Here is a 26,493-nt window from a genome sequence, read left to right as displayed (position 1 = left end):
TATGACCCATTTGGATCATGATGCTCACGGCTCGTTCCATTAGGACTCTCTGCCAAGCTCTAACTGCAGCGTGTTTTATTTGTGAGCCTCCGGAGGGTTTTCAGGTTGTGGTCAGCACTGAAGACTGTGAAATCCAGTTTTGCATGAATATTGTTGGTTAAATGGAGGGATGGTTTAAGAGGCAGGGAGGATCACACTGCACAACCACTGCTGAACAGCAAGTTACATGTGGATAAATTGAGTTTTCCTCTATTTTCCTCTGCTCCTCTGGGACCACTGCCACTGAGAATCTCACTGTGAGGTATTCATGGGTAATTTTATTCACCGTGGAGGCAGGATAATAGTTAACAGAGCTCTTACTACCCCAGAGCCTTTGTTCTGTGCTACGCTGTAGCTTTACCATAAGCTTTGCAAAATTATGAAGGAACTGGGTCCAAAAAGAAGCCCATTGAGATGCAATCAAAACCAACAGTCTGCAGCAAAGGCTTGACAGTACGTCTCTCAGGAATATATCGCAAATACGATAACAGAGAGGAGAAGAGCTGAGAGTAAGATCGAATCCTGGTGGAATTTAACAAGTAAAAATACCGATAGGGAGACTAATTAGTTGTGCTGGAAATATGACACAAATTACAATGTTTGCTCCATCTGTTAAAGAACAAACATACACAGGAAGAGAACATAAAAGAGCTCTCCGATCGAAATGACCAGCTCATTATTTTGTGTTGTTGTTTCGTGTCTAAATCGTTATTCGTAACAGTTCATACGTTTGGACTGGTTCTTGATGAGTTCTTCAGAATGTATTGATGTTCTTGTTTGGTATTGTTTAATAGCAGCAGGGGCTGCACGGTGGTGCAGTGGTTAGCGCTGTCGCCTCACAGCGCCTAGTTCGAATCCTGGCTCGGACGTAGGTGGCCTTTCTGTGTGGAGTTTGCGTGTTCTCGGTCGCTGTGCATGCGTTGATTCGTACCGGGTACTCCATGTCCAAAGACATGCTCGTTAGGGTTCATTGGTGACTCTAAGGGCGGGGTCACACCAGCCTTGTTTAGTCCGATTTAACCGAACCCTGGAGCCTTTGTCCCTTTGATGCGGTTTGTTTAGGTTGGTGTGAACGCCGGAATTGAACTCTGGTGTGGACCAAACAACTGGACCATGGTCCGCTAGAGTAGACGGGATGGGACGGGACGGTCCGGTTTAATTCTGGTAAGAACGTAAACGGACTTAAAGTAGGAGCTAATGTAGGAAGGGGGTTGTTAATTGTGGGTTGTTAACGGGTGTCGACTCTTGCAGAGAGACAGGCAGTAAGATGAAGAGAGGACAGACGTGGGGAAGCGATGAGGAAATACAAATAAAGGCCGAGCAAACAATTTCACAAATGCTTGTGGAAACGCACAAGTATATGGAGATATTCAAACTGTTCAGTGACAAACTAAAGGAGATGGAACTGATTGATCTGTGCAACAATGTCAGTTAAAAGTAAAAAAAAAAACTGTGACTGAGTGTGCTCTCCCTCTTTGTTTACTTCAGGGAGTTTTCCCACGTGGAAATTCTGACCAATCAGAGAGCAGTTTCCTCATGCATCAAAACTTTTGGTCCGCTGGTAAAAGCTGCCGTGTGAACACAAACCAAACTTGAGCCAAAATGCAACTTTGTAACAATTTGGTCTTTGATTCGGATCAAACAAACGGACTTCATGTGTGAAAACGTGAAAGGTTGTCCGTCTCTGTGTCAGCCCTGTGATTGATCGGTGATCAGTCCAGGTTATATCCCGCTTCTCTCCTAATGGTAAATGGACTGTACTTTTATAGCGCTTGTCATGTCTTGTGACACTACATGTCACATTCAGACATTCACATACTGGTGGCAGAGGCTGCTACGTGAAGTGCCCAACTGTCAATCAGTCATCACACACTGATTGCCAATTTGGGGGTTAATTGTGTTGCCCAAGGACACTTCGACATGTAGACTGATAGAGCTGGGGATCGAACTACCAACCTACCGATTTAAAGACGACCCACTCTACCACTGAGCCACAGCCCCCCCAATGACAGCTGGGATAGGCTCCAGCCACCCCGTGACCCTGAACAGGATACGCGGTATGGATAATGGATGGATGTAAGTAGGAAAACAACTGAGTGTCAGGACTGCATACCAAACCTTTCAAAACACTTTTAATTACGTTAGTGTGGAAATCATTAACATACAGGAAGCCTGTTAATTTAACTTAATATGCAAAGCTGCTTATTTCATTGTTCGAGCAGAATAAACAGATTTTTGCCACTTGGGGACCAGAAACCCCAAATTTACATGAAAAGTCTTCCCCCGAACATATCAGCAAACAGTTGCTTACTTACAAACCAGCGATGCATCAGCATTTATTTAGAGTAAAAGGACTAAACCGTATGTCCAATATTCACTCTTCTTTCAGCTTCACTTTTGGGTCTTATGAATTCCTGACTTGGGAGAAATATGTGATGCTTTTGCTGTGTCTGTGTCTGTCTGCCATGTGGTGCTGAGCAGGTAGCTTTCAGACGCTTTAGCAGAGCTTCCCTGGCTGAAAATAGCTGCCTGCTGCTGCTGCTGCTGGAAACACTGAGGAGAGCGCTGAGACTGACGCACAGCACCAAAGTTAGAAGCCGATTAACCAAAACAATGAGCTGAAAAATGCTAAAAAAAGAAAATATGGTCGGATTATATTTATAGGTTCTGAACTACAGGTAAACCCTTTTACATTAGATACAGTCATTCGAGCCTTTGTTATAATGCAAATATACACTGTGTCCCAATGCAGGGGCTGCAGCCTTTGAAAGAGGCGGTCCACGGAGGACGCGCCATTCATAGCCAGCGTAGACCGTTAAAGCCGAACTGAAAAAGAGACAGTCTGGTCTACAGAGCATTTCCTGTTTGCGTCACCAGCTGTTCCCGCCCTTACCCTTTCCTCACCAAACGTCTGTTGTGTCGCCTAGCAACAGGTAGCTAGTGGGCTAATTAGCTAGCATAACTAATGTCAAGTAAGTTAAGATATTATTTTAAAGATAATTAGTTTCAAGGGCACTTTGGTTCATTGAAAATGTGTAACGCTAGCTATTCGATTGAGTTGAAACCAAAAACGTTTACATTTAAAAGTTTAGTCCTCCGCTGCGTGAGAGTTCGCCTTCTCGTTTTGAATCGGCGCGCAATGAATCTCAAGATATGTTGGGCCGTGAAGGATGCATCCGATGGATCATTTGCGGCCCGGGAAAAGGAGGACGCGTTTGTCGGCCGCATCTGAAGGAGCCTTCGAATTTGGGCAGCCTTTGACGTGCCGCTGTGACGCAATCGGCCTTCAAATATGCCCTTCGAAGGCTGCAGCCCCTCAACTGGGACACAGCTATAGATTATTTGAACTTTGAAGAAGACCTCTTTCTATAATTAGAACAGTTATTTGACTTAAATACAAGAACAACTGACTAAAGAGTATCTAATCTAATATATATAATCTGTAATCTGTAATCAGTAGTTGACACTGTTCAATGCTTCATGTCACAAACACATTTTGGTCGTTACTCTAAAGTATTGAGTTTCGATACCCTGACCTGGTTTAGGTGTCGGTTCTACATGTTTGGAACTACAGTGCCGACAGTAAATCTTGTTTATGTGTGCATGTGTGTAAGCCTGCTCGGCGACTGTGTCACTGTGTGCGCCGTCTCATGGGAGTCGAGGTCAGCACTGTCTCCAAACTCAGGCACAATCATCAATTACACACAATTTTCTTTGCTTTGGTACTTCACCCTCTCCCGGGTCCTCCCACACACACACACACACACACACACACACACACACACACACACTCCAGTCCTAGACACTTATCTCACTGCCTCTAATTCTCTGCTGAGTCTCCGGAGGGAAGAGACAACGCGCCGGCTCTGTCTTGAGGGGTTTCTACCCCTGTCGTGATTTATGTTAAGACACAGCTGAGTCAGGCGGGCTCTATCCCTCCTCAGTAACCACCCCCACTAAAACTCGGCTGCCCACCTCCGTAATCCATCTCTTAGGGGTTTTGTCTGGCACCTAACTGCTGAAAATAACGTCATTTCCCCCCCGTGCCCTGTCTGCGCAATCATACCGGAAAAATCCAGAAGGGAGAAACGGTGTCGATATAAATGTCATGGGGATTTTGTGATACGTTTCAGGCGTGAGAGTGTGAATGTGGGGGCGAGAGATAGGGGGAGACAGAATATAAAAGTGCAACTAAAGGTCAGTATCATCAATGGGACACAAGCAGACAATACAGCAGGGCTCACTGTGGAGCCATAGTTTGGGGAGAGAGGGAATATTGGTGTGTAAATAATTCACCTGTGCCTCGTGGGGAGCTAATGAGGATGACAGATGAGACATGACGAGAGATCGGAGCCCCCAGTGGCGCACACACACAGCCATTCACACACAAGACAACAATGGCAACAACAAGCAAGGGCACAAGATGGAGCACAGCAGCAGGAAGGGGCTGGAGATGATAAAAAACGTGAAGGGAAAACAATCGGACAAAGGGAAACGGAGGACAAAAGGACGGAGATGAGTCTGCACTTGGCTGTTGCTCTCGTTCCTCCCTCCTCCTCCTCCCTCCTCCTCCCTCTCTGAGCTCAGCTGCAGCCTCGCCCTCGACCCTCCCTCTGAGATTACACCCAGCACACCTGTGACTTCACACCTGAAGTGGTGATAAAAGCCAAACCGAAGTGGGAATCTCGCGCCAATGGAAAAGTGAAGAACAAACAAGTGACAAAGGATTTGCACTGAGGGGAGGAAGATGCTTCCCACTTAAGACAGCGGAACAAACACTTGATTGATGGCACATATAATAGATCCCGTCAGCTGCGAGCACGAATCTCAGACCAGTTTATTGCCCTTGGAAAGACGACGGGCAAAAGATGCTGCTGTAGGAATGTCTCGCTTTTATGTACGTCTATTTTACATTAGCAATTTAAAACGTGTTCTGTAGCTACATGCCGACATTCGGAGTCGAAATCTCCCAAAAAACAGCTGAGGTTGTGGGATCTGGGTCACAGTGTGCTCATATAGGACGATATCCAACATGACACCTCTTAAAGCCTCTCAGCCAGTGTAGGCGGCAACATGACTCATGCTTTTAATATGATTGGCTTCTTGAGATGATGGTTTGTGTCACGGCACCTGGAGCACAAAGCGAACAGCGCGGCTTCGGCTCACAAAGGATTTGCATGTGTGTGTGAGACGGCGTCCGCGCGCTGCGGCTGTGTGTGCGGTACGAATGCGTCAAAGTTGTGTGCAGCAGTGGTGTCGTGTGACGTGTGTGTTTGTACGTGTCGCGCTGCAGTAAGACGATGTTGGACGGTATCACTCGTAGGAACCAGAAAAGGAAACGCAATCTCTGTTCCAAATACTATAAATAATTTCATTAGAATACCCTTCTGGCACAAATGTGTGTGTGTGAATCAGTGTCCTTTTGCAGCTACATTTGTGCGTGGAAGTGTTTGTGTGGGAGAGGGGAGGAATAAAGGGGGAGAGGGAGACATAAAAATAGTAATTAAAACCCAGCACTCATTATGCTAACGGAAATTTAATCTCAGTCTTACAGATTAATTAGCAAGTGTAAGAAACAATATCTGCTTAATTGTTTACTTAAACACCTTATGGACCCCCCAAAGTGTCATTTTGAGTGGGACTCATGTTTCACCCGTCAGCAGGAATATTAATGTGTATACTCTGTTAAATATGCCATAAGCAGGTCTCATTACTTTGTCTTTTTTCACACCCTTACACATTGCAATGCTCACTAACAAGTGTGAAAGCTGTGCTGAAACATGAGGCGCCCGCAACCTCAGACGACCATGTGAAAAGTTTGTACTGTGTGGCACGAAGAAGGTGAAAAAGATGTGTCCAAAATTAACTTGGACTTAGACACAGTGATAATAGGAACATTTCTTTTTGGATGATGGATGCGCTAATGCTTCAACCTGCAGTTCATTCCTTAAAGGGGTAGTGCAGGTTTTTTTTGCAGGGGTTGTATGAGCTACTGATCAGAAGTGAGTATACCACGTACAGTAGATGACAGTCAGTAAGGCCCTCGTTTGAAGAAGATGGCCGGAGTACCAAGACGGACGCTAAGCTGTGTACTGCTGTACACTGGCCCACAAGAAACACGAACTGTAGCCACTTAAAGTCCCACATTAAAAACACTTTCCCCCCCCCCGTTTTCTTAGTAGTACTCTCTGCTGTGCTGCTGAGCTGTGTCCCAATCCAGGGGCTGCAGCCTTCGAAAGCCGATTGCGTCACAGTGGTGCATCAAAGTCTGTCCCAATTCGAAGGTTCCTACAAATGCGGCCGACAAATGCGTCCCGGGCCACGAAGGATCCATCAGGTCCATCCTTCACGGCCCAACACATACCGAGATTCATTCAAATTCAAACGAGATGGCGGACTCTTACACAAGAGTTTTAGGCTTCAACTCAATCAAATAGTTAGCGATACACATGTTTAAAAAAACAAAAGGGCCCTTGAAACCAAATATCTTTAAAATAATAGGTTAAATTATGTGACGTTAGTTATGCTAGATAGTTAGCCCACTAGCTACCTGTGGCTAGGTGACGTTTGTTGATGCAAGGTTATGGGAGGGAACAGTTGGTGACACAAACAGGAAACCCTCCGTAGACCACACCGTCCCATTTCAGTTTGGCTTTAGCGGTCTACACAGGCTATGAATGGAGCATCCTCCATAGACCGCCTACTTCGAAGGCTGCAGCCCCTGGATTAGGACACAGCTGTAGGTTACTCACATACTCCCTTTAAGACCACTGACCCAGTAAACCCCTCTAAAAAGTACACGATCGATTCTGTATTACCTTTCCATGAAGTTAAGGACTGCAGAGGCAGAGATTAGCACCCGACTGATATATTAGTTGCCTGACATATTTGTCAATATGGGCCTTTCACAGATATATTGGTACCCTGGAAGAGGTTTTCGGATATGCATCAATACATTTTTACAGGTGATTTCATGTAGGAAACGATGCAAGGAGTGATTTAGAAATGATGTCATTACATAGATTTTGCAGCAGTTAGCTTTGACGCCTTTGTAAGGATTAATCTTAGCACTGTCTGCAGCATACGTAGCAGAGCATCACAGCTGACCTGAGGCTGGTCTGCAGCAGAAAATGTAAACTATTGTTTAACATTCTTTTATAAAGGTTAAAGAAACCAGTCTTCTGAGTACGTTTGCATCGTCATACCATTGCAAAATAGTTGCAAATCCTCGAAGAAAAAGTTTTCATCCAGCTGGAAAGTTCACTGCATCAGCCACCATGTAGGAGATAATTGAATGTTTCCCCTCGTGAGTCGGTATCCGAATCAAAAATCCCATATGCATCTGGCTTTGGACTTTGGTTCAGCCTCCAAAAACCTTGGCTCGTGCTGTTAGAATAATGAAATTTACTAGCATATTTTTGCTGGACCCACATTACCCCTTTTAAACACAGGCTGTCTAAAAATCTGTAGCCTCCAAGCCCAGATGTCTGGATAATGTCAGTTGTTTAACAACTTCACAGACAGATTTTGACATATTAAAGTGTTTGACTGCCTCTTTAAAGGAAGGTTATACATTATGACGGTCCTCTAATCCCACTGTGAAACCTCTACTTCTACATCTTAATTTTATTTCAAGGAGGTTTCCAACCATCTGTTGGACATTAATTGTTTATAGTATATATTAACATGGGCCCAGGAGCGGGAGGATGATTTAAGTGAAGCTCTGGAGTGATTTAATGCAGATGGAAATGGTTCAAGGACATATGAGAGAGGTGGCAGTGATTTAGAACCCTTGTTTTTGTCCAAATGTATAATAAGCTTATGTTTATGGTGCTAATTATATCTGTGAGTAGCCAGTGTGGCTTACCTCAGTGTAATAACTGTGAAATGTACACCACACTGAAAGGCATATGAACATTTCAGACGTCCCTCACCGCCTCAGATCTTGAATCTGATCTCCCCTCATCATCTTTCCTTGTACAAAGTCCTAACACCCCTCCTGCCCTTCACTTGTCACTTCACTTGTGTCGGGTTCACGGCCAAGATTCTGACCTGTGCTCTCCGTGGCATCCAGACTGCCCGCTAGCTGCTCCAGGAGGCGCGCTCTGGCCGCGTTCCTCCGGTGCTTCTTGCCCTCGTAGTGCTGCTGGGCCATCAGCGGGTTGTTGAACCAGGCTCCGCACAGGCAGCAGTACTTCCCCGCTTCTCTCCCGCCGTTTCCTCCGACAACCCCCATGGGCCAGGGCAGGGCAGGGGGAGGAGGTGGGCACGCGGCGGGGTCCGTGGGCACCGGGGTGGAAGGAGAGGAATCTGAACAGATAGGAGATAGAGATGAGGAGTGAGGGATTGCAGAAGGAGGATTTGAGGATAGAAGGAAGACAGTCGGGAGCATATTAACCTTAATTCAAATGCAAATGAATTTTTAAGGCGCGAAATTAAAAGGACTAAAATATTTTCATGAAATTACATTAACATAAAAATATGCATTCATATTCAGATGTTCTCACTCTTTCTCACAGACAGACAAATGCACACATACACACACATGTACAATGAAAAGCTCTTTAGATCATTGAGAGCAAGGAGCAATCGAATTTCTTCCTACTTCATCATTTTAACCTACATGCTCTCCTCTCTTCCTCTCCTCGCCAATTGGAATTACAAAAAAACAAAAAGAAATGGCAGACTTCCAGGTGACCTGCTACTCGTGACATGACACTGGTTACCATGGTGATTGCCCATTAATAGCCAACAGGCCCTGACATGTCCACGGGACTCGGTTGTGTCTCACGCAGGGAGGCCTGCGTATGTGCGTGTGTCTGCACTCGTGTGTTTGGGTGGTGGATTGACGATTTAATCCACGCTTGAGAAAATGTGTGAAGGCTTATGTGTGTGTGTGCATGAATGAAGCTCCAGAAAAGGCTGCTTGTAGGTGTGTGTATCAATGAGTGTATATAAAGATGGACGACGCGTCTCCTCCTCCTCCTCCTCTCGTTGTATAGAGAAGAAGCCAAGATATCCCCTGGGGCTGGCGCTGCCATCTTGTGCATTTAGAGTCTTGTGCAGTAGAGATCGGCTGGTGGAGGCCTGTTCCGCTCCCCAAAACACACATTTAACTTACAGGAAAAACTGCAAAGACCCCTCAGGTTGGCTCAGTCTGCAGCAGAACAGCTTCTTGTGTTGGTCTGAAGCAGATATTGATAGTTTTTGGAAAGATTAATGACTGTAGTGTTAGTGTAAAGCAGGGTACACACTAGAAGATAATCAGGACCCAATTCCCTCCAGTAAAGTCCCAATCATTTGATGGTTCTAAAGATGATCTTGCCAGATGTTCCTGTGGTGTGAGGGATGTTAAAGGTGATTTCACTTCCCCCGATCTGCTCGGAAGGCCCTCGTGGCTGCACCGATTTCAAATCGTAATATTAAACGTGCGATATTTACGATCCGTTATCCTGTTGTGTGGGGGAAACCCTGATGACAGCCGAGCACGCAGTCTCTCACGTGGAACCAAACAATAGCCAATGGGGAAGCAAGCTGACTGAAGAAGGAAGCACGACAACCGCAGCCATGGCGACAAAAGCAAATGGGGAGCATGAAATAACATGTACAGGCCATGTTCACGCCGTCTCCACCAGTTTGTTCTTTTTTCTTCCTGAATTTTCAGTAAAAAGTCAAAAAACTATCATCGCCAATTCTTCCTGCCCGTCGTCCGCCATGTTTTTGTAATCTGAAGTCTCGTATGACCGCGTGAGATTTCGTGAGATTTCCAGATGTCGAGAGTTGGGACTGTGGTTGTTGGGGAATGAATCTGTTAGTGTGTGGTGTGCTGTTTTGTCGTAATCGTTGCTCTCCACACACTATAGGAGCAAAGCTGTTAAATCTATGATAATATATCGTCATGTGTGGGGTCTCTCATGTTTTCAACATCTGTTAAGATTTGAAAAATCTTTTAGTGAGGGCCGGGCTTTAGTTGCGTTTCTTCTCGCAGTTCCTCCTCTTTTCTGCTACTCAGGAAGTGATCGGCTGCTGGAGCCATATTTGTCAAAAGAGCTGTCAATCATGACGTTACACCCCCTTTTTATAGCATCAAATAACTAATTAAACTAAATGAACTCTTGGACATAAATCAGCATGATAAGAACTAACTAGAATGACAGAAACCATTTGGCGTGTATTTAGATTTTACAGTTTGACTCATGTCCCATCTGTTAACATGGAGGAGGCGGGCTTTATGACCTAAGCTGCAGCCAGTCAGCAGGGGGCGTTCAATATGTTTTGGCTTCACTTTTAGGGAGCTGTCATGTCGTCCATCTTTTTATACAGTCTATTATGTGTACAGGACATGTACCAAAGAAATCATCTCTGCTCTAACTGTGTTTGAACACAGGGAGGGGGTGTTAGGTCCTCGGCCAAACCGTGTGAGAAAGCTCCTAATGCCAGATGGCATGTCCGAATGTGCCGATTCTCCATCTACATGTGTCAATGCCTCTAGAGTTATACCCACTGTGACTGCAGCGCCACAATACTGCACGTTTAGCATTTTATATCACCAGTGAAAGCCCACTCACACATGCTTTAAAGCCAGAATGAGTCACTTCTTTCACAACAAGCATCACTGATAACAAATGAGGAGCATGCGTGCATTGTTGACTGGAGACCACGAGTGTGAAGTGTGTTAGTTTATGGTGCGATTTTCTGTGTGTGCTCGCCTGTGTTGACTTTAGCCCTGCGAGCTGATTGGTTGCTGATACCTTGATGTGTCTTTGGGCTCTGTTCACATAGTTACTGTATCTATGGCTGTGTCTGCGCTCATCTCACCGACCAACCAACCACACCCACTCACATTCCCCTTTGCTGGTCTTCGCCACACTATCGTCTCGCTTACAAAACCAACCCCTGTAACTCCTCTAATGTCATTTCATCTTTCTGCTTTTAATCTCAAAGACAAGGCCGAGCAAAAAATCTCTGGTGCTGCGTTTGTGTGTCTCCTGCGTGTGTGTGTGCCCTTGCATGAGTGAAGCGCCTGCACTGACAGATCTGTGGAGCAGCAACAGGGAGAGATCCTCCGATGTATTCTTGCTCCTCCATCCCTTGTTTTCCCACCCTTCCTTTTCCCATGACTGTGATCTCTGCACACTGGAGCAGAAGTAAGTGTTTTTCACGGAGCGGGGCACAGTGAGTGTGCGTGTGTGTGCGGGAGGAGGAGGCGGTGTTGTGTGAGAGGGGAGGGAACACAGGTACAATCTCTGCTCTCTGCCTCTCAGGGGCTTTCACCAACACACATGGCCTTTGGTTTCTCTCTCCCCCCTGTGTGCGTGTGTATATTTGTGTCTATGCTTGGGTCCATGTGTCCTTAGATGCAAGTGAATGTCTAGTGCGACTGTGCAGGCATCAGTCACCCTGCTTCTGTGTGTTTCTGTGCCCACGTGCGCACAAGCCTGTCAGATTTGCTGTGCATCTTCTGTAGAGCTCTCATCTCCGAGTGATCATGAAGGCTACTTTTGACTTTAATCGCTCCTGAAATCTTTTTCTTCTCTCCCAGGTCACTCTTGCTTTCTTTTCTCTTGTTTCTTTATCCTCCAGGTCCCACTGTCACAAAAGCGCCCAAACTCTGCGGCAACGACTCTACAGAAGTGACACTTTTTCTCAAAGTAGGCCAAAGTTTAGCAAAAGTCACTCAGGGGCTTGATTATAACACTCCCATTTTGTCGCGATTGCGTGTTTATGGCTCTTTGAATTTTCACTTTGAATCCAATTTGAATCACATTATGTAAAGCTCCCCTGGAGACGACTCACCAGCGCTGACACCAGAAAAAAAACCTGCTCATCTTAAACAATCATGAGCATGGACTAAAATCTATTTGCGGATGTCTTGATTTGTTAAGGAGACTTTTTTTTATTAATCAAAAAACTTTCATAAATTAAAGGCTGTCTGTTCGGTTCACCTTCAAAGTTTTACTTCTTGGGCCTCTGGCATGTTAGCATTTCCAGACACTTCTTCCTCCCTCTGATATCCAGACATTTTGACTGAAGCATGACTAACTCTTTCCAAATCCACTTCAGATAAAATATGTGCTTTGAACTTAAAATATCTCTCGGTTCAGCGATACGTCGCAAAATGTGGATGTCTGGATTACTCGGGTGTGAGCGAGCAGAGGTGAGATTGAGTTTTACGACCATGTTAATTACCTCGGCCTTCATTGAGGACAGGCTGTGTGTGCACACATCATGATTGGAATCCAATAGTGGTATTGATCAGATGGGGCTGAAAGAGTTGACAGCCAAAGTACCAGTTTATAATCAGAAACTTGATGGATCGGTTGCGCCAAGCTTTCACTTTTAAGTCTGACCTGAGGCCTCAGAGACAGACAGATACAAAGAGCAACGTGCTCAAATAATCTGTTTAATACTCTATTCTCTTTGTTTCTCAAAATCCAACCGGCACCCTCTTGACGTCCGTAGCTATAATGTATAAACCTGCGGTGCTCGCTGTGAAAGCATCGCAGTTCACACACCGAAAGACAAGGTAGGGCTGTTTTATGGCGAGAATCTTCGGTTACAGGATTCATGATTGAATCAATAACAATATATTTCCATAGAGACAAAGTGCAATTAAGTTCAGCTCCCAACAGAGGAGAAAACAATTCATGGTTCTCTACTGAGTTTGTATTGTTTGAAGGGGCCTCATGTAGCCAGCAGGAGACATACAAACTCAGTTCTGTTCCTGCTGGTAGTGCTTCCTTACACACAGCAGAGTTTTAGGCATTTAACTAAGAAGAAACTGTTTTTTTTTAAGAGAACAAAAGTGGATACAGGCGATAAGACGTGAGGTATTAGCAGGAGGACTGGAAGAAGTGTGAGATCCTGACACTCATTTGGCCAGACAAAGTGTAGAAGTGAAGGCTAAGCCTTCCAAGTCCTGGGATTGATCTTTCTTTAAACGGTTGTCTATAACAAAGTGTACAACTTCTGGACGAGTTGGATGATTTCCCCAGAAAAAGGTTTTTCAATGTTCTTTTGTCTCTCTGCTAGACATAGGGTATTAAAAATCCTCTGAGAAAATCCAGTGTTTAACCTTGTAAACATCTCCACGTGCTGTTTCTCATGTGCTACAAGACATATCAGGGACAACATCCGCAGTCATCTCCATGGCTGGGCCTGTCTGCTTTTAAACTGCAGTGTACCAAGGACAGGCTGAACAGCACGTTTTCAGATTGGCAGGTTTGAGACATCACAAACCTAAGGAGCCAATCCTGTTAATGGATGATCAGACACAATTAATTATTTCTAGCAGAGCATTTTAAATGTCTGAAAACATGACTGGAGCTGCTCTTTAAGGCATTTGCCTGCATACTGCGGTGCCGTGTTTCCCCATCCGTTGGGCATGGATTTCAGACTATGACGTATTAAGCGAGGTTGGTGGTGCTGTGGTTAGCGCTGTTGCCTCACAGATAGAAGGTTCCGGGTTCGGACAACGTGGGCCTTTTTGTGTGGAGTTTGCATGTTCTTACTGTGCATGCGTGGGTTCTCTCTAGGTACTTCGACTTCCTCCCACAGTACAAAGACATGCTCGTTAGGTTCATTGGTGACTCTAAATTGGGTGTGAGAGTGAGCGTGAAAGGTTGTCTGTCTCTATGCGTCAGTCCTGTGATTGACAGGCGATAAGGCCAGGGTGTACTGTGCCTCTCGCCCAATGACAGCTGGGATAAAAAATAAATCTTTCATGTAAATTTAAGTTACATTTTTTTCTTGCATCCTAAAAACATGGCTCCAGCAGTGTGTGTTTTATGTTTGTTTGATCTTGTTGCTCAAATCAAACCAGATAGCGACACAGGAAGAAGGTGTGAGATGTACCTGTGTTTGCAGGACTGGTCATGGCTGAGGGCAGGTTGGGCGGCTCCCCCAGCACCAGGCGGACTCTCTTGGCGTGGGTTTTGCCCTGGTAGTGCGACTGGGCCACGATGGCCGAGGTGAAGAACATGTTACACAAGGTACAGCACTTGTTTCTGTCCACCTCCGTCTCTGCGCAGTCCTGCAGGAGGGGAGGAGAGGAGAGAGCGGTGGATGGAGAGAGGAGAAGTGTTGTGAGAGAAATGTGTATCGCAGTGGGGGAGAGAGTGAGAGAGGTGAGAAGGAAAGAGATGAGTGGAGGTGAAGGCAGAAAGGTTGTGAAAAGAGAGGCAGGGAGAGGAGAAGGTGAGAAAAGGAGAGAAGGGAGATGAAAAATAGAGAGATGTACACTTTGCACTGACCCCTGAGCTTTGTGTCTGTCTCTTTCTTACACACACACTCACACACACGCAAGCACGCACACACAAAAGCGAAAAGAGAGGGCTGATCAAATATTCATCCGTCTCTCCGGGCTGAGGCTGTGGCTTGGCCCTTTCACCACTGCTGGTTCATTACTAATGATGAGGGGAGGAGAGGGAACACAAACACAGAAGACCAACCGCCTGATGGACACAGATGCACAGACACACACACACACTTGCAAGTACATGATCACTCACACACACACATACAGATGCAATTCAAGCAACGTTCCTCCTTTGCTCAATTTACACTCTGTCAATCAGTATGGAAAAACTACCTTACACTAAAACAAGTCGTGTCTGCAGGAAAATGACACCAATCTAGATCGTTTTTTTAGAAATGATCCCAAATTGTCTGTAATGGTTGGCGGAGTCGTGGCGATTGCCTGCAAACGTTTCTCTCAACAGGAACAGAACGTATAAAAACTGAGAAGATCTGAAGCGCGACCTTACATGAACTCTTTGTGGATGAAAACTTTACTGTCGAACTTTACCGAACAGGAAGATCACAGAAAAAGACAAATACAGAGACACTGCGAAGCCCCTTCCAGAGATGCGCTTCATTCCTCAAAATGTCCTGGTGATACCTGGAGGGGCTGCACGGTAGAACGCAAATGTCAGATTATGTTTAGTTGGACATTAAACAGGGTGCACTCTACTGCACCCTGGTACAAAAACCTTTCAATGGCTGACTAAGCAGAAGTGTGAATGCAGCAGGTAACTTTCCAACCATTCACAGCAAGCTAGCGGACGTGTTGATGACGCCGTCCATGTTGCAGAGTTTAGCTGCCTCTGCTCACCACTACACTATAGTTTTTAGTCCAGTCTTTCCTTTTACATCCTTATACATGCATCCTTAACAGGTCAAGCTGTTGCTGTACTGTGTTGTGTTTTGTTGCTGAACAGAAAAAGTCACACCGTGCAGCTCTTCACCAGAGCACAGAGTGAGCTGACCGCTGTGCTGCAAATTCTGTTTCTCCTGCCTGTGTGACGGCTGTATGTGCTTCCTGCACTGTTTGTCCCTTTTCCTCTTCTGTCGTGTCTTCCGAGCTGTGTCTTCATAGGTGATTGCACAACGAGGTTCACCTGGTCTTTGGGGCTTAAAAACCCCAGACACAGCATCTGAAGACGGAGAGGCTTCTGGAGTGGGGACTGCTGTAGTTCTGCCTCTCAGTAGGGATTTTGTCTTGTTGTGTTTTGGATGATTTTGTTGGAAGTTCACTTTATGATTTGGTTTTTTAATTATCATTTAGTGAATCCCATCTTAAGGTGTTTCACATGGTTATTTCTGGGTCAGATGGTGGATATTTGTTGGCCTCATAGGGCCGCCTTAGGGTGGGGCGTAACACCTGTAAACATGCGCGTGACGCTGCTGCCGTCACAGATGCCGTCGGCAGGATGATCGAGGCAGGCGACGCAGCTTTGTGGCACCTCGTCCCGGTGCAGGTTAACGCTGTGGCCACAGACGGACGGTTAACAGAGCCAATGTGCGGCAGCGTGTTTACTTATAACAGCTGCACTTGCAGCACATATACGGTGTGAGGTTGAGTGTGCCTCTTATTTGGGCAAGAGTTTTTCATAGCATTGGCTTAGCCTACATGCAGTACAGTGATTTATAGTTGTCTGTGCATGGCAACAGTTTGGGGAAAGCCCTGGCCTGTTTCCACGACAGCCTTTGCCCATGCACAGTGCAAGGCGTAGAAAGACATGCATCTCTGAGGTAGGTGTGAGAGATTTTGTCTGCTCTACAAAAAGACCTGACTCCATCCAACATCTTTAAAAGGTGTAAGGACAGGCTGAGAGCCAGGCCGTGACCTAACATCAGTCCCTTACCGCACCAATGCTCTTGTATGCTGAATAAGAACAAATCGGAGGCTGTTCCAGCAGCATATTAATAGTTTTGGAATGAGATCTTTCTGCAAATAATCCCATATTGGTGTGAAAAAACGACGGCCCACATATTTAAACATATGAATTAAGTGACAGTATAAAGTTACAAGCCTCTAAATTTTTCACTTTTGCAGCTAATTTCCAAGTTCCTTTTCTTCTCGCAGCTCATATTAAACCTCCACCTGTTCATCCAGGCTTCTTTCCCTCCATCTCTGAACTCTGGTTTCTATTTGTTGCACATCTCCTCCACCTCTCCTTTCTCTTCTTCCTTGCATTTTGTCCCTCCTTTCACACCAGCGCCTTCTCCAGTCCAGGTGTCGAGCCAAATTGGAGGAGCAAAGCCTCAGTCTGGGTGAGAGAGAGGACAATAATAGAAAAGCGTCTGCGACACCATATCTGTGTGTGTGTGTGGGTGTGTGCTGCGCGTCTGTGGGTGCGTGTGTGCGTCTCGTGTCAGCCCCGGTTAGCATCACGGACGGTGGATGTGAGAGTTAAGGACACCTTTACCTTCCAGGCTTTGTCTCTCAGCCTCCATGTCTCCCTCTTTCCCCATTCTTTCTCTTTCCCCTTTTCTCTCCCACTCTCTTCTTTTTCGTCTTTTCGCCTTCTCTTTCAGCCTTTTTCTCTCTCTTCCTCCCTCCCTGTGTCCTCCCTCCCCCTCTGGGCATCAGTCTCAGTGACTCTGTGTGTTGTGGGATGAAATATTTATCTGTATTGGCAGGCCCTCGCCACCCCCTCACCTCCTCCCTCTCTCACTGCCTCTCCTCCTCTCCTCCCCTGTGTCTGTCCCTGCTGTGATCATGTTAAAGGCTTTCTCTGAACTGTCCCACAGTCCCCTCTCTAACGCCACCAGAAACTCACTTTCCTTCTCCTTCTCGGCTGGTATGAAATCATTTCTCTTTGCCCTGGTATGGCATGAAGCTTTTTCTCTGGAGATGTCCTGATACCATTCTTCCTTCCTGATACCTAAATTTGCGAGTCAGCTCATACCGAGTTCCGACCCCATTCCAGTGGAAGACGTAGCTGAACGTATGAATGTTATATGATTGCTGTCATTTTTGTATGACAGAGAACTTTCTTTTATCTGGTGGTTTGACAGTCAGTCGTAACAGAGAAGGAATATTAATAAATAATCTAGGAATATATAACGATCCTGTTTGCTGATGATTTGCCTGACACATCTCTGTCACTTCTGTCTGCTTTAGAGCTTTTGACCAGGTAAGTTTGTTTAAAGAGCGGGTATTATGCTGTTTCACATTTTAAAACATATATATAATAATACAATGTTGGATTTTCAGACTAAACATGGGTGAAGTTTCAAATCTGTAGGTGAAAGTATGTTGGAGTAATCCCCAGGCTTCTCAGCTCAGTCTGCAGGCTGCTGTGAACGCCAGGTTTCACACTGTTTTTTCCACATGCAAAGTCATGTAAAGCCTCAACAGGCTTCGGAGAGCTGGGCAATCAAAATAAATTGGGCTTGTAGGGGCGGGGTTTCTTAAAGGGACAGAGCTGACTGAGTCGATTCAGGTAGAGGCTGTATGAGGGTCTGCACAGAGCACCAGTGTGAGAAAAATGATTTTTTAACTATAAATTATGCTAAGCTACTCCACAGGTATCACAGAGTGAAATATGAAGCTTGAAATTAGCATAATACCCCCCTTTTGAGAGCGCAGGAGACCTCTGTGCAGCTACCATTAAAAATGACGAATGCTAGAGAAGCTAATGCTAACGTTATCGACAGCTTGGCTTTGTAGCCCCTTTGACCTGCTGTGTCGCTGAAGCCTTGGAAAGGAAAAACACTGATGTAAAGTTTGACACTGTTTGATTCAGTACAGCTCAGGCTAGCCTTTCATTCTCAACTCGCTCTGCATTCTTGTTTGCTATTGTAATGTAATAAATGACCAGAAATGAGTTCTTCTTTGCTGCTCTAAAACAGTAGTTATGGCAGCTATGATCTCAGGCAGGGGCGTGGATTTTAGGGCTGGCAAGTGTTCTGGTTTCAATTTGTACTATGCTTGTAGTCCGAGTGATATTGACCAATCACGTATCAGCAGGCTGCAGCGTATGCAGGAAAAACAGTCCGTGTGAAGAGAAAAAGCAGGCGGAACGTAATGCGCCGTAATGCAATCCCGGCTCCCATCAGCGGCTATCTGACAATGATTTAGCTTCTTATTAATCTCTATAAACAGACATCTGCATGCTAACAGCTAACAAACTGTTCTATGTAGATCAAAAATTCAACTTGAGATAAATTCTCTTGAAGATAAGTCACAAAAGCCATTCAGCGTTCAAATTTCCTCGAATGCATCACGAATGATCGATACGGCCTCCGTTCAACAAACGAGCATTCTAAAAGTTGTTTACTTCTCCTCTTGAGGACAGACCTGACAAAGCTTCATTTTTACTTTTAACTAATCTGCATCATGATGTTGAAATTTGGCAAAGGTAAGACCCGTTAATTAAAGTCAATCACAAGAAAAAACAGGTTATTTTCTGTAAACAATGCAGCAGGCGGAACAGGAAGTCTTGACGGGAAGCCTTTTATGCTAACCGCTGGCTACACGCCCCGGCATGTTCACCGTTGTCCCCAGAGGCTGTATCGTCGTCACACTATAGCCGTTGGGATTCTCAATCGTTGCAGCTATAATACCTCCGTGTTGGAGGCTGCTGTTTTGGAGCTGCGAAGAAGAATTCATTTCATGTGAAAGTTGTTGATTTTCTCCGGGACTTATAATGACTGTATTGGATCGGTGCACAGTTTGGCATTAGCTCAGATACGTGAGCCCACGTTTCAGGCAGCATGTAGACATCTCCAATTCTGGTATCGGAATAACTCGCCAAAGGAAATGAAAAGAAGTGTGTGTGTATATGTTAATGTGAGTGTAGAAACAGCTTATTTTATGCTGTATTACCTTATACTTTATTCATGATTGCATCATAAAGGATGTGTTGCTTATGAGGACGAGTCTCACTACGTCTCCTCTCCTCTCACCTACATTTCCAATGCTCCCTCATTACCATCTCTCCATATTCTGATCCACCTCCTCCCTGATGTGTACTTTCTGCTCGTCCTCTCCTCTCTCACTATTCATCCAATTGTTCTTTCCCCCACTTACCCCCCCTCTCCTACTTTGTCTACATCTTCCCTCCCATGGGCACCTCGGCTGAGATCTTGTTCTACCCGAATCTTGTTTTACCAGGAAGGGGAAAATCAACCGCAGTGAGCCGGTGTCCCCCGACTGTGTGGTTTTTGGCCCGGGACGGAGAGACAGAGATGATTCTCTGATGCAGCCTGCAGTGGTTTCACCCGTCACAACACACTGTAAGGTAACAGAAGCAGCCGACAGAGATGAGACTGAAACACAAAGACGAGGCAACGCAAATCCTGCCGCTCAGTGACTGATGTCACACCAGGGATTCAGTGACAGTGTAGGGAAAGTTTTAAACAATCACAAGTGTGTGTGGGTGACTGACACATGAATAATTGCCTGCTCATTACAGCTGCCACTCTGCTGAACCGCTTTAAACAATAAACAGCATCTCTGACTCACTGTTTTCCTCCATCGTATATCTCAGCTGAAAGTCATCAACCTTTCTGTTTCTTCATTTTTGATTTCTAGACTTCTAACGTGGCTCATTTCACTATTCTCTCTGTGTTTTGTCTCTACCTGTCGCGGCGCACACATCTGTTGAGAGTGATTTGCATGCGACCTAATTGCCGGGAATGTTTCTGTTTGTGTGCGTGCGTGTTTGCCTGTTTATCCATCGCCTGACAGTGACGTCTGTATCGCAAAATATTTTTGTGTTTGGGTGGCTTCATCCTGCTCATGCACCTAACAATAGACTCCTAATTAGCTGTGTTAATCTTCCTCTCCTTCTGTTTTGCTTTCTCTCTGCTCCTCCTTTCTTCTCCCTCCCGCTCTGTGTCGAGGCGCTGTGGGAAACATTGCTAAATATACACACGGAGCAGCACAGGGAAACAGACGCTCTCATTTGGAGTTTGAAGAAGCGCTGAAAGTGTAAATTGAAAGGAGCGACGGTGCAAATATAGAATTAGAGGAGAATAAAAGGCGAGGGAAAATAGCACTTTATCTGTTGCCCTTTTCGAGAGGAGAAAACCGCTCAGACAGAGAGAGAGCGGGGTGGAGAACAGGGGAGAAAAACGGATAAAGTCCCCTCCCCTTTCATCTGGCAGCACCTTTACGACCTACTTTCTCTTTGTTTGCTCGGTAACAAACACTTCCACACCAACACACACATCACGCCATGGCAATTCTTTTCTGCCGTTCCCATTGGACTGCGCCACGTCAATCAGCTCGAGAACAGAGGAGCAAAAACACTAAGATGAAGCGCAGATAAAAACGCGCAAAATGTCCCCTGCGAGGGAAAAAAAAAAAGATGAAAGATACGAAGGAAGAAAAGTTTATCCGGAATTGAATGTCGAGAATTTCATCTCGGGGGAACGGTTCATCTCACATCAGTTTGCCAGCATTGTCAGATAATCAATGTCATATCTCTGTGTGAAAGGTTATGAACAAAGTGCTAGCTGTGGCGCTCACAGTGCGATACAGTACGGCAGATGAAGCGAGTGTGTGTATGTGTGTGAGCACATGGTCTCTTTGTGTGTATTCAGCGTCCCATATGAGGTGAAAGCCAGGAGGGGCTGAGTCATGTCTTATTCACTTAGGGAGACAGATGGAGACGCAGGTGTGTATTTTTCTACAATATGTGCGAGTGTGTTAGTAGACCCATGTGCTCTTTAAATGCCTTCAGTATTTCATAAACTCTGGTGTATGTGTATCACCCTTTTCGCACCTTGTTGTATAGCTTGTGTTCAGAAAGCGTCTTACAGTATGAAATGAATCACACTTTTTTTTTTTGTATCTGACGTTTTAATTTGAAATAGCTTTGTGGAGGATGTTGCTAATTTTAGTTCAATTTGATGCTTCAAAAATACTGCATGTACGTCATTTTTATTTCCTCTTAGAGAGGACAGAAGCACCAAAATACCTCATCAGTGCTGCAGGTTGCAAAAGAAGGGCATTTTGAAGCTGTTTGATCGACCAAAGTCACAAAGGGAACAGTGTCTTTCTTTCATGTGCTGGCAATCTGTCATTCAGTAATTGTCCAGGTTAGTTGAGGTGAGGCAGTAAGCAACATTTGAACTAAAAATAACGTGTGTGCACCATCAGCCCAATATTTAAAAGAACAGTTCGCCCCTTGAAAAAGCCACTGTCAGTCAAAGCTGGTGTTCTCTGTAATCAATAAAAGCAATATTTGAAATTGGCGCCATAGCTGTGGGAAAGTTGTACAAACAGCTCGTGGTTTCGCCCAATCTACATTCCTACAACACCCAGCGTGCATTGCGCCCCTCCCTCTGAAAGGAACGGCCAATCGAGAGACGCTGGAGTGAAATACTACCGTTTTACTGCAGGCAACGACTCAGAGCGGTACAGAATCTGACATACATCGAGAATATACCAATAGATCGTCTAAAAAATCTTCAGGTCTGCAGTCTACATTTCAAACCTGACGATTGTGAACGAGACATGACATCGGAGGCGGGCGTCCTAGATTGAGGAAGGGTAGTTTAGTAAGTAGGTTTTCCAGGGCCCATTGAAGAAGCAGATAGCGTCCTCCAAAGGCACAGAGCGAAAATGCATTTTTTTCTACCATAATGGCATTAGCTCCCCATGATAGCATGAGAGGACTGAGGTTGAAAATTGGCGAACTGGCCCTTTAACTATTGCATGTCATTCTAGCTTTGACGTATTTCCAATCTAGTTGTTTTGCTGCATAACCCGTCCCTTGTTGTCTCACTTAAGTCTCATTTTGCTGTGAGTTTAAAAAAAGGATACTGACGTGATCTTCAGGAACCATTTTCAAAGTTTAGGCTCATAAAAAAATCATGCAGAGAGACTTTGGATACACGTGGAAAAAGGAAATGTGGTGAGGACGGAGCCTTGAGGCACACTACATGTGACTGTGAACAGTGAGGGGAGCAACGCATCAACCGACTCAAGGACTTTCCGCTTCTTAAAACATAAAAACACCAACAGCAGGTATCACATTCCAACAAAGAACATCAATGTTTCATCCCCGCGCCGAAGTAACCCGGCTCGGCTGCGTGCTTGTTTTTGGTGCACAGATATGTGACCGAAAGAGAAAACTCGCTCCCCGCTTGGTGTCCTTAAATTTGAAGCCGTTAATCCAGCTCTGTCTTTATGATTTAGCCTCGCTGGATGTTTGTGTTTGATGGAAGCAGAAATAACTTTAATCTGTTTCCTTTGAAGATGTTTGCCTGCAGACACAAACATTATTTGACAGGGTTTTGAACTCTGCATTGCTTAAAGTGCAACCTGAAATCACTTACACCGAAGATGTTTGCAAATGTTGCTAATAGTTTTAACTATTACGGGTCATTGTAGGATCGAGGGTCATTGCATTAACATGCTGAACGATGGCTCAGGGTTTTGGCTGTTGCACTGCAACGTTTTTGGAGACACTACACCTCCCTTCTCTCCTCTCTCTCTCTCTCTCTTGCTTTCCCTTTCTTGCACTGCTATATTTGTGCATTTGTTTGATTAACTTATTTTTCCCACCAACTGTGTCCTTGAAGTGTGCTCTGTATGTATTCTGTGTATGTATGCGTGCATGATTCCATGTGGGACTTATAGGCTTGCCGGATAAATGGGGCACACAGTGTCCTATAGCAGACCTCCCTCTTCACAATACTCTATTATGTTTGCATTTACTTTCATACACACACACACACATGCACACACATAAGCAGAGGCAAACAAACCAACAAACACCAAGTCAGAATTTAATCAACAGCAAAAATGCACTTGAGCTTCACATTCCAAGCCCAACAATTCGCTGTGAATGCAAATGCAACCTCAGCATTCGCCACAATTGCAGAACAGGACCCTAGGAATACACAGACACAATGGCCCACCTTCAGCACACACACACACATTCAGACACACAAACATCCGTAAAGCGCTGACCTCCCTAGCCATAGCCTGCAACAGTCAGATATAGAGCTGCCTGGTGCCGACTGCCTCCACTAAATCTAACCAGAAACACCACAGCGAAGGCATGACCTCTCTTGGGAGAATTATAGCACAACAAACTGCACACAAAAGATCAAACAAATATTCCCATGAGCACTTGGCTGCAGTGGCCAAGCCCGAGAGTGGACAAGCCGAGTAAAGGATTAGATGGAGGCAATTCAGCTCAGGTCTTTGTCGTTAACATGCATGAAAGCATGCTGCAAATTCACACATTTTAGCATGCAAATAAATGTCCTTCAGCAAACACCCCAGCAGCTACTTCAGCTTGTGATCACACTGCAAAACAGGTGAGTCTTTGAGCTAGCCTGAGCATAATTAATATCAATATCTTGGAAATGAAGAATGTAGTTATTAGAGGAAAGAAAAGCTGATCAACATTGTATTTTTTGCACACACAGACATAGAAACACACTCGGGGAGAGCTTACTGGGTTATCTGGCCTCAGTCTCTTTGAAGGCGGTCCTCCATCTTCAGGGTGAAGCATGTAGAACAGACGTACCTTGTTGGCATGTTTCTTACTCTGAAAGAGAGACAGAGAGTGTCAGCCTGTGAACTGAGTTTCTTTTTATCATGTGAGCAGAAAATCTCTGACTGTCACCTGTCACCTCAACCACTCACTCCCAGCTTTTATCTCTGTTTCAGCTGATGATGCCAGCAGACACTTTGCCCCCCGGCTGGGTGACTAATGGCCCGGGCTGGTCTGAGCTTTCTGGGAGCCCTGAGTAACATGTGCGCGAGAGGAAGTGCTGCAGGGGGAAGGGATCTTTACTTCACCTGTGGACACTGGCACTGCAAAGTGCTATAAAAGGAGTGAGTGCGGATTTTGAAGGCTCAAAACTGACAAGATGATACCCTGGTTTTAAAGGGGCCATATCTTTTGAACGGAATTTTGCATGGGTTTCACATTTTTGGGTGTTTATTGTTCACAGTGAAAACTGCTTAATTCTGTGTTTTTCCAGAATTACATTTTTAAAAAGGTCGCCTCTGAAACGGGCCGTTCAGAACAGCTGCAGGTTTCTACGCAGAGCCTTGCTCTCGCTGAAATCGACCAATCGTCATGCACCGTCATTCACCTCAGGCTGCCTTCTTGCACTAGCTTGTAGTCAAGATTTCAATTTACCATTCTGATACCTCCTGGAGATTCTGGCTCGTACATATAAGGCTGAATAACCGATCCTAGAGCAGCCATGTTGTCTACAACTTTGGAGCGACAGTGCAGTGCGGCCGCTCCCCCATGTGGGATCGCACACGTGGGGGAGCGGCTATGCAGTCACTCCAAATCTTGTCAGCCAATCGTGCAAGGTCTGACCTTTGAATGGCAAAACGGCTTGTTCGTTTCAGAAGGAAGGAGAGGCTCCGAAAAATAATTAAATTAAAATATGCATACATTTTAAAAAACTTCAAAAACACATTCCAATAATAGAAAATTGATTGCATAGCTAAAATATGTCCCCTTTAAACCAAACTGCAAAAGTTTTCAATGTTAAATCATTACAGAACAGATTTTATATAATATCAGCTGCACAGAGACTGAGATAATGGATTGAAAGTCGTCTGAAAAGTTCAGTATGTAACTGTTATGATAATGGATTTTTATGCAGCTAAGCAAATTGTAATCTGCCTCTGACACATTGCTTTACACGATAAACACTATAAGCTATAATAAAACCAGTGGTGTTTATATGAAAGGACATTGAGTTGTCCTTCGTAAGCTGCTAACTGTCACTTTAATGCAGAACAATGAAAATCACTGGGCGTACTGCGGGCTAAAGATTAGCGCATGTGTGTGTGTTTGGACCGCTCCGCGTGTTTGTTGACACAGCTATCTTGCTTCATATACATTGAGTTTTATTGCCGTGCTCTGACCTTCACTCCTGTCTACTATATAACTTCTATTATTATCGGGAAATGCCACCGCCGGGGCAATTTCCCAGAAGCAAGTGTCAACACTGGATCTGTATCTTTAGTGCCACATTTGCAGTCCAATACACATAAATAATTGATAGACTGCGGGGACACGAGGGATCATCACGGGAGGAAAATGTTCCGTTTTGGGTTGATGAGAGTTTGAGGTGATTAAATTTGAAAGATAGTTGTCGTAAATGTGTTGATATAGCTTCAGCCAGAGCAGCCTCGTGTGGGAAACACTGTTTGATTTGTTGAATTCAGTTCTATAGATCAAAATGCATCCTTAAGTTAAGGTCTATATCATGGCTGAGGAGTGCACAAAGCAAACAGGAGAGTCTGACAGGCACTGTACTTCCTGCTCCAGTGCTTAGATTGGATCCTCTGCCCCTGGGAAAAATACCCCCCACCCTCCATCTCCACCACCACCCCCACCTCACATGCCTCCTCACTTGTCAGACTACTTTAATGCTTTTTGTCAGCGCTTGTGTGTTTGTGTGTGTGTGAGTGTTTGCCTGTGTTTATAGGTGTATAAATGGCCGTGCAGCTGATGGCTCTGGGATATGGTCTAAAAGCAGGGCCTGTTGTCCATAGTAACCCGGCTCTGACCCTCAGAGCTCACCTTCCTCTAATGGATGATGCATGTCTTTCTGTGACTCGTCTTTCTGAGTGTCAAATCAGACAGGGGCGTGCAGTTATGCTGTGCATTGGCTTTCTATGGGGCTGGAGTTCAAATGAAAGGTCCTGTGGCTTTGATCTGATCCCTGGACATTTTGATCCTAGAATAATCTGTGCTGCAGAAAATGACCTTTGGAGACAGTAAAACTTTTAGTCTCGCTCTCATTCCACTAACGTGAAGCAGTCTTATTTATCTGTTATGAGGTTATATATAGAAAGGAGTATTCCTAAATATCATCAGGTGCATTACTGCTGGACTGAAGAGGGAGGAGATCTCAATCAGATTTATGATCTGTCCAACAGAGACACGTGTACATAACCTTTCAAAGCTTGGAGTGGCCTTTCACTAAAGCTTCTAAGGGTTCTATGCTTACAAAGGTTGTAGAGGATCCTCTTTACTGATACTTTTTATTTTGTAAGAAGGGTTGGCAAAACAAGTCATGTTTCCTACATTGAAAACAACAGCGCTGTACAGTGGTTCAACCAAAGTGATCATTAAAAGGGCAGAAAGAGACCTCGAAGCAGCACTTATGATCTCACCGGTCATGGGTGAAGAAAACTGCAAACTTATCATCAGAATGCAGCGAAGATTT

At 45.0% G+C, this 26,493-nt stretch overlaps 1 protein-coding gene across 1 annotated transcript in view; it reads right to left on the bottom strand.

Moving 5' to 3' along the window:
- Window positions 1-26,493, bottom strand: part of LOC138588488 (zinc finger matrin-type protein 4) — a 63,766-nt gene that overhangs the window by 16,795 nt on the left and 20,478 nt on the right. The window contains exons 3-5 of the mRNA XM_069658636.1: window positions 23,745-23,837; window positions 13,894-14,071; window positions 8,092-8,349 (exon numbers count right to left, since the gene is read on the bottom strand). Coding sequence (XP_069514737.1) covers window positions 8,092-8,349; window positions 13,894-14,071; window positions 23,745-23,837 — 529 coding nt within the window. The remainder of the gene's footprint in view (window positions 1-8,091; window positions 8,350-13,893; window positions 14,072-23,744; window positions 23,838-26,493) is intronic.

Source organism: Semicossyphus pulcher, unplaced genomic scaffold (assembly GCF_022749685.1).
Source record: "Semicossyphus pulcher isolate SPU_LCO1_2020_fin unplaced genomic scaffold, fSemPul1.0.p SCAF_12, whole genome shotgun sequence".
In the NCBI taxonomy this organism is placed as follows: domain Eukaryota; kingdom Metazoa; phylum Chordata; class Actinopteri; order Labriformes; family Labridae; genus Semicossyphus; species Semicossyphus pulcher.
This window is presented reverse-complemented; position numbering and strand designations above follow the sequence as displayed.